Source organism: Podarcis gaigeae (genome assembly GCF_964106915.1).
Source record: "Podarcis gaigeae genome assembly, chromosome: 12".
In the NCBI taxonomy this organism is placed as follows: Eukaryota; Metazoa; Chordata; class Lepidosauria; order Squamata; family Lacertidae; genus Podarcis; species Podarcis gaigeae.
This window is the reverse complement of record NC_139688.1, coordinates 844816-860389: the sequence shown is the minus strand read 5'-3', so window position 1 is coordinate 860389 and position 15574 is coordinate 844816. Positions and strand designations below refer to the sequence as shown.

Here is a 15574-nt window from a genome sequence, read left to right as displayed (position 1 = left end):
TGGACATCAGGGCTGAGAGGAGAAGAATTGAGGGTCTCTTTCCCCCAGTTCCTCTCAAAGCTGCCTATGGGCTGAACTGACATTGGCTACTGCCCCCTTCTGGCTGTCCCTGGCCTTGCACGCGGCTATCGGGGAGAGTTGGCTCCTGCGCAGCCCAAGCAACCATCACCCTCGGGATTCGGAAGGGCCTTTCTGCTGGGGAGTCTCCTTTCCCTATTTAATCCTCACGACAAGCCTGTGTGGGAGGTCAGGCTGAGAAGCACGGCCTCTTGTGGCAGTGAGTTCCCCTGTCGAACTCTGTGCTGCACAGAGGAGGACTTCCTCTGGCCTCTTCTCGACCTTCTGGCCGCCTGCTTCATGGGATGCTGCCCACGAAGGAGGAAGCCATTCAGCGCAGAAGCCATTCAGGCCAATGCGCCTCTAGTCCAGCATCTTGTTCTCACAGAGGCCAGCCAGAGGCCCCAATGGGAAAACCTCCAGCAGGACTCGAACACAGAGCCGCTCTCCCCTCCTGCGTTTTCCAGCAACTGGTCTTGGGAAGCATTTCTGCCTCCGATTGTGGAGCCAGAGCACAGCCTTTCCTATCCTCCTCCTCCCTCAATTTGCCCGAGCCTCTTTTGAAGCCGTCCAGGTTGGTGGCCATGGCTGCCTCCTGTGGCAGGGAGTTCCGCAGCTCAACTCTGCGCCGCAGGAAGCAGCCTTCTCTTTCTTCCTTCCGCTTCCTCCCCTTCCTCGCCCGGGAAGGGAAAACTACAGCGCCCACAATCCCTTGCGACGAGGAGGACCCACAAGGCACCGCGCGCCCCAACTACGGCCCCCGGCGTGCCTTGCGCTTCAGGGGAGCGAGGGCGCCCCCGCCTGGCAGGCCACTCTCTCTGCGCCGGAAGCCGGAAGTCAGGCGGGCGGGGACTACGAGGCCCACAATGCCGCGCGCCGGCGGCCGGAAGGGAGGGCGGGAGCGCCTGAGTGGCAGCGGGAGGAGGATGGAGGAGGCAGCGGCGGCGGCTGGCGGGGTCGCGGGTGAGTCGGGGTCGCGGGGGGGGCGGTTGCTAGGAGACGCCTCCGCCCGTGGGGCGGGGCAGAGTCCCGGGGGGGCGCCCCTCCCTCCCTCCCTCCCTCCCAGGCGCCCACCTCGCAGGGCTGTTGTGAAGGCGGCGCCTGCGCGGGAAGGGAAGAGGCCCCGCCCTCTTTGGGGGGCCCCCCGAGCGGAGCCCCAGGAAACAGCTGGATTGGGGCCTCCCAGTCTGGAGCCCCGAAGGGAGCGCTGCTTCCGGGGGGGGGGCTCCCAGGCACCTTTATTATTATTATTATTATTGCTATTATTTTATTTTCACCCCGCCCCCCTGGGCAGCTGGCAGCATACTGTAAATACAAGCATAACCACTGACCAGACTTCCCTCTCCTGGGCTGCCTTCCGACGTCCCCTAAAGGCGACCTTGGTCCTTGTTTCCATGCTCTGTCCTGCACACAGAAACTCAGATATACAATCTCATTGCCAAATGGCACTCAAACCTGGGGTACTGTGGCCACAATGGAATGTGGTTTTTTTGTTGTTGGTTATTATTATTATTATTATTATTATTATTATTGGTTCTACAGTGGTACCTCAGGTTACATATGCTTCAGGTTACAAACTCTGCTAACCCAGAAATAGTGCTTCAGGGTAAGAACTTTGCTTCAGGATGAGAACAGAAATCATGCAGCGGCTGCACGGCAGCAGCAGGAGGCCCCATTAGCTAAAGTGGTGCTTCAGGTTAAGAACAGTTTCAGGTTAAGAACGGACCTCCGGAAGGAATTAAGTACTTAACCTGAGGTACCACTGTATACAGCTTTATCTTTTAAAGAACAAATCTCAAAGCGGCTTACAACATCAACTTAAAACAACCCAGAGCAAAAGAAAGTCAAGCTTCAAGGAGAACATTCCAGCTCCTTCTCTAAGGGGTCTTTGGCTTCCCCCAGTCGCCTTCCTGGCACCCAGAAATCTCCATTTGGTTGCAGTTGGACATGTGCTAGTCGCAAAACGCACCTGGCCAATTTCTAATGCTGCCTGCACAGCAAATTCCCTCCAGAACCAGATGCTGGAAACTGCAGGAGCAGACAGTATGGCCAGATCCTGCTGTGGGCACCTGGTTGGCTCCTGGGGGTGTTGGTGGGGGTGACAAGGGCACTTAGCTTCCCAGGAGCCACCAGGCTGATTCAGGGCGAGACACCCCCACCCTCCCAACGCCCTTGGAAGCAGCAGCAACCGTGTCGTCTGCTTCCTCCGCTGGAGGTTTCCAGCAGCCCCATAGAGTTGGGGGCTGGGGGTTGGCTCCAGATCTGCGACGTCATTGTTTTAATTTTATCCATTTCCTAAAACCTAACCCGACTGTAAAACAAGCCCCAATTGCCTCCAAGCTTTCTACAAAAAGAGAGAGAGAAAACAAGGAAAAATTGCAACAGCAGTTTAAAACACAAAAGGTTTAAAGAGCAGAACGGGTTGAGAATCTGCTTTCTAAGCCTTGTGATTCTGGAGGGTGGGGAGTCTCCCTGCTGCTTCTCTTCTTCTCACTGCCCTCCTCTTTCCTTCCGCCCCCCAGGTGTGTGAGGTGTGCCTCCCCGCTGTCGCCTTCGGCCATGGCTCTGATCGAGGGCGTGGGGGACGAAGTGACGGTGCTCTTTGGGGTGCTGCTGGTGCTGCTGGTGCTGGCCCTCGCCTGGTTCTCCACGCGCACGGTGGAGCGAGGGGACCCCCTCTTTGCCGCCTCCCCCCCTCTGGCCGCAGGGGGGCAGCCGCGGGAAGGAGGCCTCCTGGTGGAAGACAGGCCTGGGGCGCAGGTTTCGGGGGTCCGGCAGGTCAAGGACGAAGGGGCGTCATCTTCAGCTGCTGCCTCGGATGCCGGGGGGCTCAGGCATCGGACGGCCCCCAGCCCTGCCCAGGGACCCCGGCTGGCCCCTGGCACAGAAGCACCCCCAGCAGACAACACCATCGTCCTGCGGCTGAAGTTCCTGAATGACACAGAGCGCCTGGCTCGGGTCCACCCTGACGACACTGTCGGCACCTTGAAGAGGTGAGGGGCTCCCTGTGGGGTTTTGGAGGGCTGCCCCAGCACTGCTGATAGCTCCCTGTTCAGTGAGTTCCCAGCCCCACTGAAAGGAGCTTCACCACCCACCCTTTGGGGGGCTGCAATGGCGTCAGAATGCAAATACGCAGCCAGCCCCCTTTCTCTGTTAACCAGGGATGGATTTGAGCGATGGGATGCGTATCTGTGTCACTTTCCATTCCGACAAATCCCAAAGCGGCTCAGAAAGATTAATAGGACATCACAAGTACGACATAAACACACTGTTATTATTATTATTATTTATTTAATACGTGTTTAGCCCTTCGTCTGCAGATCTCAGGCAGTTCACAACATCAAGTGTATAATTTTTAAAAATCAACAATTATGGTCTATAAAGCACGATTAGCAACCCAGCAACTGAGAAATAAGCTCAATGTTGCCGTTGTAGTGTAAGTTGTAAGATAGGCTTAACAAACCAATAGGGCATTTGTAATCTGTGAAACAATATTGACAAAATAGCAACTGAAAAATGAGCTGAACGCTTCTGAGTTCTCTCTCTCTCTCTCACACACACACACACACTCCCAACCACAACTATTCAGTTCATTTAAATGCGGTGCGTTAAAAGGACCCTGAATTAGCAGAAATACCTACAGGAGATCCAGAGTTCCACTTATCAGGGAACCATCTCCCTTTGGAGTCAGCCAAAAACTTCAAAACCAGGGCAGGGGTTTAAGTCGCTGTCACTTATTAGTGCTATTTGTAGACGGCCCTCCAGATGTATCACAAACTGAGCAGTGTTAGCAGCTTCCTTGTACTGAGTCTGACCCATTACTTCAACTCACTTAGTATTGTCTACACTGGCTGGCAGCAGTGGCCCTCTGGGATTTCTGGGAAGGTTTTCCCCCAGCCCTGCCTGGAGATGCTGTCGGTGGGGAGGGAAGCTGGGACTTTCTGCCTGTGAGGAGCTGTGCCCTTTGGCGTTGCTCGGGTGGGGCCTTTGGGGGTCCCTTCCAGCCCTCCTGTGCACGGATCCCCTTATTCACCCGTGCCAGGGGACATGAGCCTCTCTCCTTCTCTTTCCGCCCCGCCAGGACCCACTTCCCGGGCCAGGAGCAACTGGTGCGCCTCATCTACCAGGGCCAGCTCCTCCGGGACGACTCTCAGACGCTCTCCGCCCTGCACCTCACCCACAACAGCGTGGTGCACTGCCACATCTCGCAGAACCGGCCGCCGCCCACGCCCGCCCACGGCAACGGCGCCCAGGCGGACGCTGCCCAGGCGGCCCTCAACGTGGGCAGCCTGATGGTGCCTCTCTTTGTGCTGATGCTGGGCGCCCTCTGGTACTTCCAGCTCCAGTACCGCCACGTCTTCACGGCCACGGCCACCACCTGCCTGGCGGGCCTCACCCTCGTCTTCAGCTTCGTGGCCTTCGCCGTCTACCGCAGATAGCGCCTGGACGAGGCCCTGACTCTGCGCGCCAGCCTGCCGGGGGAGGGCAGGGCCCCCAGGTGGACAGAGACCTCGCAGGCTCCCCGACTGCTGCCTTGGAGATGCCTGGATGTGTGTTCCCTGCCTTTCGTCTTTGCACACCCTCCCAGGACGCCGCGTGCAGCAGCGGGCGCCTTGCATGTGCCTCCAAGCGGGACTGGACTGGAGGGGGCTGGGGAGGGGGCAGGAGCCGCCTGTGGTGCCTAAGTGGGGCAAGGGCCCTGAGGGAGGGGGGTGGGGGTGGAGCCTTGTGTGCCTGGGCCGAGAGCAGCGGGCGGGTTGGGGGGGGCGTGCCTGGCCATGGCTTCTTTTAAAATTAAAACTGTGAAGGATGGGAAGTGGTCTCCCTCGTGGTGTGTGGCTGGTGGGGGGGGGGGCTAGAAACTCAGATGCATAAGCTCATCACCAAAGGCCACCTGAGAACTAGGTCATGGTTGCCACAACAGACTATCTAGGCACCAACCCCCCCTCCCTCCGGATGAAAATCAATTATAATTATATAATATATAATTATATTTTAAAGAGAAAATCTCCAAGCTGTTTACAACACATTGGAACATCAAATAAAGCAATCCAGAATGAAATGATTGCAAGCTTCAAGGAGAATATGTCAGTGACATTTTGCTTTCCCCATATTTATTTAGCGACTTCATTTACTGTATAGAGCTGCCCCACAGCAGAAGGACTCCAGGAAGGCAGTGTGGGGCGGTGGTGAGTGTTGTATGAGGACCTGGGAGATCAGGATTCGAATCCCCACTCCGTCCCAAGTCTAGCTGGGTGACCTTAAGAGTCAGTTGCAGCCCCTTGGCCTACCTCACAGGGTCGTTGTAGGGATAAGCTGGGGGGGGGTGAACCATGGACTCCTTGGGGGGAAAGGTGGGGCACAAATGCAAAGAATAAGCTTTTCTCTTGACCTGCTTCAGGGTGGAGATGCCCAGAGGTCTCCATGTGGTCGCAACTGGACCCGTGCCAGTAGCCAAATGCGTCTGGTGCCAGTCACATCTCTCACCGTGGGTCCTGGCCCAGCAGCTACGGCAGTGGGGGCCCCATCAGAGGCAGGATACAGAAGGGCTCCAAGCTTTGTTTGCTGTGGGGTGGAAGTGCTTGCCCTTTGGGGAAGAGAGCTGAGTGGAGCCTCCCTGGCCAGGGGCAGACCATGACACCTGCTTGGTGTCTTCCCTGCCAGCCCCCACCTGGCTGCTGCTGCTGCTGCTGCTGCTGCTTCAGCTTCAGAGAGCGTCCGAGGCGGCCTGAGGTTCGTCCCCAGAGCCAGCTGCCTCCTCCGCCTCCTCAGCACCGGAAATGCCCGTCAGGGGATGTGGGCATTTCCCCCTCCCCACCCTGTGCCACAGCACCCTGCTCCTGAGACAGCCAGCGTGGCGTAGTGAGTCGTGCGCCCCAGAGCAAAACGGGAGAATCCAGGCACGCCAAGGGGGGGGGGTGTCGTGCTCAGTCCCTGGATAAAAGGGGGGGGCAGATGCAATGATGATAACGGGAAACATAATAGACACTCAGTTCTTAGTTGGAAGGTTTCTCAGCAGAGGCTGTGAGAGCTGCAACCCTTGCATTGCAGGGGCTGGACTAGATGACCCCTGGGGGACCCTTCCGACTCCGATTCTGTGCTTCTCTATGGTGGCGTTGGAAGGGTCCCCAGGGGTCATCTAGTCCAGCCCCCTGCAGTGCAGGCATCTTTTGCCCCACGTGGCGCTGGAACCCACGACCCCGAGCTCAGGCGTCTCTTGCGGGACCGACGGCGCTCCTCTTCCCCCGCCTGCGCCCGGCGTATGTCCTTCTGCTGCCAGCCAGCGCCGGCGATGCTCGCTCGCCCTCTCTGCGCTTCCCGCTGGCCGGGGGCTGCGCTGGATGGCCTCTGGGTGCCCCATCGCTCTCGGCTTCCGCCCGGCGCGAAGGCGGAGCAGCCCTATCTCCCAGGCCACGCCCCCTCTCTGCGCCCAATCGCAGCCCGGCGAAAACCCGGAAGCTCCTGCCGCTCGCTGCCGACCGGAAACCGGAAGAGGCGGGTCGGCGTCCGGAGCGCATGCAGATGAGGGGGCGTGGCCTGGTGCGGAGAGGGCTCCTGGAGGTCGCGGCGGGCGCGCAGGCCGGCATCGCACCGGTGCAGCTCCGGGTGAGGAAGCGAGGTGAGGAAGGGGAGGCCGGGCGGGGGGGGGGAGGAGGACCCCCGAGAGAGAGAGAGAAGGGGGTCCGGGGTCATCTAGCCCAACCCCGCCCGGAAGGCGGCAAAGGGCAGCGGAGAAGCTCAAAAAGCTCTACTCCCTAAAAATGAAAGGGAGAAAAACCTGGATGTGCATTTCCAAAATATAAGATAAAAAACCACATAAAATAAAACCTACAGACAGCAGCAGTGTTTGGTGTTGTGTCTGGACCTATTACGCCAGGGCTCAGCAATCTTTTCCAGCCGGGGGCCGGTCCACCGTCCCTCAGACCTTTGGGGGGGCCGGACTATATTTTGAGAAAAAATAATGAATGAACTCCTATGCCCCACAAGTGACCCAGAGATGCATTTTCAATAAAAGGACACATTCTACTCCTGTTAAAACACACAGATTCCTGGACCGTCTGCGGGCCAGACTGAGAAGGCAATTGGGCCGGATCCAGCCCCCGGGCCTTAGGTTGCCTCCCCATGCATTAGGTCCATAAATTGCTATGCAGTTATACCTCGGGTTACAGACGCTTCAGGTTACATTTTTTTGGGTTACGGACCACTGAAACCCAGAAGTACCAGAACGGGTTACTTCCGAGTTTCGGTGGTTGTGCATGCACAGAAGTGCCAAATTGCAACCCGCGCATGCACAGATGCACTGCTGCGGGTTGCGGCCACTGCGTGCACCCCACACGGACCACATTCGCAACCCAAGCGTCCACTCTATAGCATATATATTCAACACAAAAAAACTGCGGCCATTTGTTGTTGACAAGGACAGCTGGACATAGAAAGGGCCCCATTCCCTTCAGGAGCTGAGGGCCGCATCAGACCTCTGTCTGGCCCTGGCTGGAGGGATCTTGGCCTCGAGAAAGGCAGACGCTCTCACCCCAAGGGGCAGATGAATATGAAGCTGGGGGGGGGGCATTCTCCACCTCCATCCGGATCAGTTGCCGCCATGGCTCTGGACCCAACTGGACACCTTCCTGACCCAGGCCAAACGTCTCAAACGTCAAGGCAAAGTCCGATCATAATTTGCTTCCTGGACATGTCACAGGCGGCTGTTCCACAGGGCAGGTGCCCCCACCCAGAAGGCCATCTCCTCTTTTAACATGTCCCAGGTGGGTGGCCCCTCTGTCTCTTGTGGCAGGGAGTTCCACAGGTTAACAACAACCCACTTGCCTACGGGCACAGTACTGCAGGTGGCCCCCGCCTGGGTTGGCTGGGCTGGGGGTGTCGGATCCGGACCTCACCGCCTCCCTTCTCTCCCGCAGGTCTGGGGCTGCCGCTGCCCCCCGCCTTGCCCCCTGCCATGCTGCCGCTCCTCCGGGCCCTGAGCAGGGGGGGCACCGGCCCCTCGGCCCCCTGGGCTGACCCGGGCGGGGCTGGCCTGCTCCCGACCTGCAGCTTCTGCCTGGGGAGGGTCAAGCCTCCTGCCTCGCCGCTGGAACCCGGCCCCCTGCATCCCACTGCGGCCCCCGAGGGGTCACAGGAGAGGCGGAGCAGCTTTGTGGCCCTGAAGCGTCTGCTGGAGCGATCGCGCAGCGTCCCCGAGCTCCTGCGCTGGCTGTGGCAGAACCCGGGCCGGGTGTCGGGCGCGCATTATGCCCTGGCTCTCGGCCACCTGGGCCGCCTGCTCCCCCCGGGCAAGGGGGGTCCCCGCCTGGAGCCCCTCCTGCACCAGCCCGACTTCCAGCACCTCAGCCGGGCCATCGCCAGGAACTGCGCCCACTTTGACGACGCCACCCTCGTCCGCTGCCTCCAGGCCTCGGCTGCGCTGGGTGAGACCCGGGAATGGGGGGGGGCGCGATCTGGGAATGGTCGAGCGGGAAGGGAACCCCAAAGGTTCTCTAGTCCAACCCCCGGGCTCTCAATGCTCGCCCAGGTCCCCATGCCAGGGCCAGACCAGTAGCTCAGAGCCTCTTTGCTGAGGCTGATTTATTTATCCCATAAACTTATTTATACCACGCTTGATTGGGAAAAGACCTCAAGGTGCTTTAGGAGAAGGGACAAAGCAGTGAAATTGCCACCAGGAAGAAGGGAAAATAATTTGAAAAGTTAAAATAACAGCTTAGCCCTCAGCAAAGTGAATCTTGGGGCTGTGGATTTGAGCTCCACACTGGGCAAAAGATTCCTGCAGGGTGGGGTTGGACTAGATGACCCGGGGTCCCTTCCATGAGATACGTAATGAGGGCACCAGCTGAGTCTCTTGTGGGGGGGATGGCACAAATGGGGAGCCACTGCAGATAAGGCCCTGTTCTCATGCTGCCACCGTGTGGGGCGCTGCCTGGGGGCTTTGGGGGGTGGCGGGGTGTGTGGGCAGGAGGGGCCGAAGGCAGTCCTTGGCGTTGACCAGGCCTTTCTCTTCTGGCTTCCCAAGGGCCGCCCCGCGGGGTCGGGCAGCGGTGGGACGGCCTCCCCCTAACCCCTGCTCTGCCCCAGGCCTGCCGGGAGACAGCTGCCTGGTCCTGGCACTGCAGGATGAGGCCCAGAGGCGGCTGGAGCGCCTCCGCCAGAGGGATGTCTCGACAGTCAGTGGCAACGACATGCGCCTCTACCCACTGAGCCATACCACCACTCCTCCAGCGGAGTCCTGTGAAGGCAGCCCGGAGGAACAGCGCCGCCTGCAGACCCTCTTCTTGCTCCTCTCCTACTACCGCCTGCGGGCCCAGAAGCAGCAGGAAGAAGCCCCACCGGTGCGGCGCGAGTTCCTGCGCCTGGTGCGTCTCTTGCTGCGCCAGCTGCAGGTTGCGCAGGAACAGGAGCTGGCGCTGCTGGAGGAGATGCTCTGTCTCTGCGCCCGCGAGGCCACTGGCAGCGACACCCTCGGGGCCATCTTCGGATCCCGGCTCTTCTACCAGAACCGCCGGGAGAACTTCGTCCGCAACATGGCAGGTGGGTGCCGGGGGGGGGGCGTGCGGGGAAGCGGGAGGCAGTGCCCCAGGGGGGTCAGCTGTGGGTGCAAACGTTTATTTATTTCCCCTTTCTAAACCCGTGTAGAAAAACCCCAGACTGGTTATTTTACAAGGTTGTTCTTGTACTTCACCCGATCCTAACGTATTACTGTAATTGTAATAATAGGTTCCAAATATCATTGAGTTTGTCACGGCAAGTCTGCAATTAATATGCAAGCTGTTCCTATGTTGTGAGTTTGTACAAGTCTTCAATCCAATCATAGAAGGGAGCTGCATTTTTGTTTTTCCAATTCATCAGCATCAGTTGTTTTGCCACGGTCAGGGCATGGAGAGTCCACTCGCATTGTCCTTTTGCAAGGTTCCATGTGCTGGGTATATAATATTTTGCTCTGTAAATGTAAGGTTGCTCCATACAGTTCTGTTGATGGTTTCGGTTACCTTCTGCCCAAAAATATTTCAATACAAGACAATGAAAAACATGGGGTTTTTCCTATGGGGCTGGTGGGGCAGAGCCAGCCCCAGTGCCCCCCAGGGGAGTAGAAACACATCAATTGGAGTGAGTGAACAGAGGGGGAGGCCAAGGGCAGAGAAGGGCTCTGAGGAAACCAGCGGGAGAGACAGTATGGTGTAGGGGTTAGAGTCATGGACTAGGACCTGGGATACCAGGGTTCGAATCCTGCCTCAGCCATGAAGCTCCCTGGGTGTGACCTGGGACCAGTCCCTGGGATAGCTCAGTCGGCGGAGCACGAGACTCTTAGGGCCTTGGGTTTGAACCCCACGTCAGGCAACAGATTCCTGCATGTCTGGGGGTTGGACTAGATGACCCTGGTGGTTGTGGGGTTGACCGAGGGTGGGGAGAGCCCCGTACGCCTCCTTGAGCTCCTTGTCGGAAAAGAGGTGGGCTTCTCACTGCCAGCGAGCAGGGGGGGGGGGCTTCTGGGGGTCTCTTCGCAGCTCAGCTCCACGGGACACCCACCCCTCTTGTGAAGGAGAGCCCACCGCCTTCCAAGGAAGCCTGTCCCACCACCTTCAGGGGGCACACTTTATTTGGGGGGCCTGCTGAGCTGCTCTTTCTCCCCACAGACTGGTTCCCTGGCAAGGCAGGGGGCTTGACCCCTCCCACCATGGCCCTGGTTGCCAAATACGTGGCCCGCCACCGCCTGAGGGAACCTCGCCTGCTAGACGCCATCGCCACCTTCCTGCTGGAGAGGGCACAGCAGCTGGACAGCAAGGTGAGCTATGGGGGGGGGAGCCTTCCTATTTGGGGTGCCCCTACCCAGAGGTCAAGGAGGACAGACAGACCACCGGGTGCCAGCTGCCCCAGGGTCAAGAGAGAGGGAGCAGCCTGGCACCCCCCACTCGCCCAGCCTACCAGCTTAGCTCGCTTGCTGCTGTGGGTTTTTTGGGGGGGGGGGACCAAGGACCTGGGAAGAGCCAAAGTACTGGATGAGGCCCATGGCCCACTCAGTATCCTCTTTGCACAGTGGCCAACCAGGGGCCCTAAAGGGAAACCCCTGAGCAGGATTCGAACACAAGAGCAACTCTGGGGTTTCCGGCAAGCATCCCAACAGAGGCGAGAGAGAGAGAAGCGCTGTACAAATTTAATTAATAATAATAAGTCATTGCTCGCCGTCTCCTCCTCCTCCACATATTTGCCCGTTTCTCTTCTGAAGCTGCCCAAGATGCTTCCCATCCCGGCCTTCTGTGTGTCGAGTGGATTTAGAGACGGAGGAGAGGATGTTAAGTGATTATCCTTCCTCTTTTCTTGTGTGTCAGAGTGCAGATATCTGCTTCACTGGAGAAAAACCATCTGTGCGCAGCTCATCTCTAGAAGCTTTTAGGACAAGATTGCATAAACTTTTAGAACCATTAGGATGCTTTAGGCAAACTTGGATTATCTTCTCATTTTTTATCTTAAAAAAATCACTCTCAGACTCTTGGGTAAACAAGGAAAACATCAGTTTTACTCACATCAAAAGTCCTGCCAGGGTTCAGCAGGTACAGTGATGAAAATTTTGCAGGCAGTAACCCCTAACGGTTACGGAAGTCCATGGCCCAGTTCTATTTATGTGCTCCCTGGAGTAGAGCAGGCTGAAAGAAATGGAGATTAAGTTTCTCTTGTTCCCTTTTCCTCCACACAGGATTAGAGGATATTACTATTATTATTAGTGGCTTCCTGGCCAGGGCCCTGCACGGGGTTGGCCTAGATGACCCTCGGGTCCCTTACGACCGGACGGTTCTGCAAAGCGTGTGCCGGAGTCCTGCCTCCCTGGGGCTTTGGGGAGGGGCAGGACGCGATGTTGGGGGGGAGGGCAGAGAGGCTGACCCCCCAGGCCTCACCTCCTGCAGATGATCCAGAAGCTGGTCTTCCCCTTCAGCCGGCTGAACTTCCGCCCGTCCAACCACGCCGCCCTCTTCCCCCGCCTGGAGGCGGCTCTGCAGAAGCCGGGCGTCTTCCCGCTGGCCGCCCTCAACGTCCTCATGTCCTTGGTGCAGCTCGGCCACTTCCCTCCTGCCCTCCTGCGCCAAGTCTTCTCTCCCGCCTTCCTGGCCAACGTCACCAGTAGGTTCCCGCTTGGTGGGGGGATGGGATGGATGACCACCGGGGTCCCTCCTCTCCCATGCTGCCGTTCTGTCATTCCGTGGGCCTCGGGAGGCCGGCAGGTCCGGCGCTTTTTTAGGGGGGGTTTGCTGTTCTTTGGGGCCCCCGCCTTGAGCAGCAGATGAGGGGCAGCTCCCCTTCTCCCCCCCCAGGCAGCCCCTGCGGGCGGATTGTGCTGCGCTACCTCTCCCTCTTGGATGCGGCTGTGGCGCTGGAGGTCCCCGGGTACCGCGGCCCCCGCCTGCCCCCCCAGTACCACGTGCGCATGTTCGAAGGGGCGCTCACCGCAGACGAGGCCAACCGCAAGTACAGGTCAGAGCCCGGGAGGGGGCGCCGGGGAGGGGGTTGCGCTTTAGGGCTGGGCTTGCCAGGGGCTGGGATGGATGACCCTCTGGGGTCCCACTCATCTCTCCTAGGAAATGCCCATGGACTTGGTGTGAATGACTCAATCCTTTTTTGGAGAGGGGAATATTTAACCTCGGGGTGGGTGCAATAACTGGGGGAGAAAGACCCCCCCAGGCTAGGAGGGGAAGAGGCGCTGAGCTGCCATGTGTCTTTTGGGGGACGGGGGCCTTTGCCGAACTGACCCCCCCTTCTCTTTGCTCCTCAGCTACAAAGGCCTGGTGGGAGAGGCTCTCTGCCAGCTGGTGGGCAGGAGGTGCTTCCGGCAGGACGAGGTGGTGCCCCCGGGATATTGCCTAGGTGAGTCGAGGGGGCCCGTCCTTTGGGGCCTGTGGGGTGGGGAAGGGCTCCCCAGCTGGAGAAGGGGGCTTGGCTTTGGCCCCCAAGTTCCTGGCTTCCTTTGCTGTATCAGAGCTGAGGCTCGCCTCTTTTGGGCGATTCCTGGGGTTGGACTAGATGACTCAGGGGGTCCCTTCCAAGGCTCCGATCCTTCAGTTCTTGGAAAGGTGCCCTGTGTGTGTGTTGGGCAGGAGAGTGGGAAGGCATGCAAATCTCTCCCTCCAACTCCCCTGGCATTTAAGGGGCAGAGGTGTGGGAACAATTTTCCATTTTAAAAACCGGTCGTAAAAGATCACCCAACGGATCCAGTCTCAGTTCTGGGGTCATATTGAATTTTCCACGCCAAAGTCTGTCTGTCTCGACAGCCTCTTTGCTTCTTCCCACTTTAGGTATAAATTGATGGATCCCATTAGGTTGCCTCATCTTTTAAATATTTGCAAATATTTCAACAGAAACGAATTCCTGCTCTGAACACTTGGAGTGCCTTTAAGGGACGTTTTATAGAATCTGTGGACTCGGGGGCTGGGCTGGATGACCCCTGGGGTCTCTCCCAACTCTGCAATCCTGAGATTCTATGAATCTTTCCTCCCGCCCCAATGAAACGCTCCAGTTCAGATGCTTTGGGCTGTTGGGGATAAAAAAATCATCAGGGATTTTTCCTTTCTTAATAATTTGGGAAAACCTGCTTTCATCTCCAAGCCTTTCCAAACTCTGTTCTGATCAGTTGGATCTTCTTGGTCCTTTGACATGTCACATGCAATGGTTCGTGCCCCCCCACCACCTGTAACTGCAGGCTCCCTGGGGGAAAGAGTGCTCCTGAGCCCGTGCAAAGTGTTTTTTAGCCACCAAGCAACCCCACTTCTCCCTTTGTCTGGAACCCGCAGCCGATCCCCCTTTCTCTCTTTCTCCACAGACTTCCTGCTCTGGGTCACCCCTTCCGGCGGCGTCCTCCCCCTGGGGGGCCCCCACAGCTCTCCCAAGGGTGCTGCCCACGCCCTCGCCTCTGGATCACAGAACCCGGCATCTTTGGGGCTGGAGTCGACAGCAGGGTCTCAGCTGCCCCCGGACAGCTTGTGTGGCCCCAGCCGGGAGCCCTCGCCAGGGACCCCCTCCCTGAGCAGCCCCACACAGACGGACCACTCCCTGGCGGGGCCCCCCTGCAGCAGCAATGGGACCCACTTTTTCTTCCCTGCCTGGGGGTCAGAGACTGGGCAGGAGCTTCGCCTCCCCCCAGCGGATGAAGGGGGGCCCTTCTCCCCCCAGTGGCCCAGCACCAAAGGCGTAGCGCAGGGTGGTCTACAGGAGGAGGGGGTCCACAGGTACCTGCAGCATGAATGGGGGGGAGGCACCTCTGACCTGGGGCCACAGTCTTGAGTGGGGGGGGGGCTGGTGCTTTTTCCGTCGCTTGGCCACTGAAAGGAGGCAAGTGCTTTGCTCTCTCAGTCCATTCTGCTGCGGTTCCGGCATTGCAGCGGGTTGGACTAGATGACCGTTGGGGGTCCCTCTTCAGTTCTGTGCTTCTTTCCTTCCTGGCCTAGCGAGGGCCCAGAGCCGGCTCAGTTTGCAGGCTGCCTGGCCTTGCCTAGCCTCTTCTGCCAGTAGTGGCCAGCCTCTTCTGGCGGTGGCTCACAGCCTGTGCTCAGAACATGGCTGGGCCAGGAATGCCAAGCCTGGGGCAGCTGAGTTATGGGGAGGGAGGGGGCTGGAGCCTGTTTGTGGAAGGGGCAGCCGTTTGGGGGTGCAGAGGAGCCAAGCCTGACTCCCCAAACCCCTGGCTGCCTCTGGAGGTGGCTGTGCCAGGGCGCCCTCCAGTGCCAAGTGGGGGCTCTCCCCCATCTTCTTGCGTCTGGGGAGGGGGCCTGCACCCCATTTCTGACCAGGGGAGGTGGCCACATCCTCCAGAACTTGCAGCGTTTTTTTCTGGGGCTCTAACTGGGGGCACACACTCCCTTTGATGCCAGTACCCCATTTCCTCCCCCTGCCTCCAGGGTTGTGCTGTCTGTCAACGACCAATGGCATTACTGCCACGGCTCCTCAGTCCTGGTGGGCTCTCGGGCCATGCGCAGCCGACATCTCCGCCTGTTGGGCTACCGCCTGGTGCAGGTAAGAGAGACTCTCCCTCCCTTGCATTTCTGTTCCCAGGCAGCTGTTTGCCAGCTCTGCTGCCTAGAGGGGTCCCCTGGGGCCGGATACGGCAGCCAGGCTCTTCGGACGCCTGCATGGAGCCTCCAGGAGCAGGAGCAGTCTACCTGGACGCCCAGGGTCTCGGGGTCTTTTGGCCGGCAGGCTCTTCCTCTGCTCTTCCACTCTGCAGCTGCCCTACCAGGAGCTGGAGAAAATGAGGGGCGTCGAGGAAACCAAGCTCTACCTGAGACAGAAGCTGGAGGAGCTGCAATTCTGAAGCAGACGCCTAGGTGTGGGTCTGTGTGGGTCACCAGACAGCGGGCACGTTTGGGGATGGTGTGGGTCTTTTGTTGCAGAGCACACATTCCCCCAGTGCAGCGGTTCTCCACCTGTGGGTCCCCAGATGTTGTTGGACTACAACTCCCATCATCCCTGAGCTCTGGCCTTGCTAGCTAGGGATGATGGGAGTTGTAGTCCAACAACATCTGGGGAC

At 58.6% G+C, this 15574-nt stretch overlaps 3 protein-coding genes across 4 annotated transcripts in view; 2 read left to right on the top strand and 1 right to left on the bottom strand.

Annotated features, from left to right (window-relative positions):
• The window catches only part of LOC310827696 (uncharacterized protein), a 751453-nt gene that overhangs the window by 512131 nt on the left and 223748 nt on the right, over positions 1 to 15574 (bottom strand). The window lies entirely within an intron of this gene.
• Positions 894 to 5122, top strand: TMUB1 (transmembrane and ubiquitin like domain containing 1). The gene is made up of 3 exons (XM_083706172.1): positions 894 to 1020; positions 2580 to 3050; positions 4139 to 5122. The coding sequence occupies exons 2-3, from the start codon at positions 2617 to 2619 to the stop codon at positions 4494 to 4496; spliced, it is 792 nt and encodes a 263-aa protein (XP_083562298.1). The 5' UTR covers positions 894 to 1020; positions 2580 to 2616; the 3' UTR covers positions 4497 to 5122.
• On the top strand, positions 6582 to 15454 carry FASTK (Fas activated serine/threonine kinase). Its single transcript, XM_083704098.1, has 10 exons — positions 6582 to 6676; positions 7974 to 8480; positions 9142 to 9594; positions 10698 to 10846; positions 11964 to 12177; positions 12369 to 12528; positions 12827 to 12918; positions 13871 to 14276; positions 14946 to 15060; positions 15272 to 15454. Exons 2-10 carry the CDS (start codon positions 8012 to 8014, stop codon positions 15356 to 15358), a joined length of 2145 nt encoding a protein of 714 aa, XP_083560224.1. The 5' UTR covers positions 6582 to 6676; positions 7974 to 8011; the 3' UTR covers positions 15359 to 15454.

What these genes read in the sequence shown, in the direction of transcription:
- TMUB1 (XM_083706172.1), top strand. Translation starts at nt 2,617, where the DNA reads ATGGCTCTGATCGAGGGCGTGGGGGACGAAGTGACGGTGCTCTTTGGG. An exon ending in ACTGTCGGCACCTTGAAGAG is followed by an intron (nt 3,051 to 4,138) that starts GTGAGGGGCTCC and finishes CCGCCCCGCCAG; the next exon opens with GACCCACTTCCCGGGCCAGG.
- FASTK (XM_083704098.1), top strand. Translation starts at nt 8,012, where the DNA reads ATGCTGCCGCTCCTCCGGGCCCTGAGCAGGGGGGGCACCGGCCCCTCG. An exon ending in CCAGGCCTCGGCTGCGCTGG is followed by an intron (nt 8,481 to 9,141) that starts GTGAGACCCGGG and finishes GCTCTGCCCCAG; the next exon opens with GCCTGCCGGGAGACAGCTGC. An exon ending in GAGGCCAACCGCAAGTACAG is followed by an intron (nt 12,529 to 12,826) that starts GTCAGAGCCCGG and finishes TTTGCTCCTCAG; the next exon opens with CTACAAAGGCCTGGTGGGAG.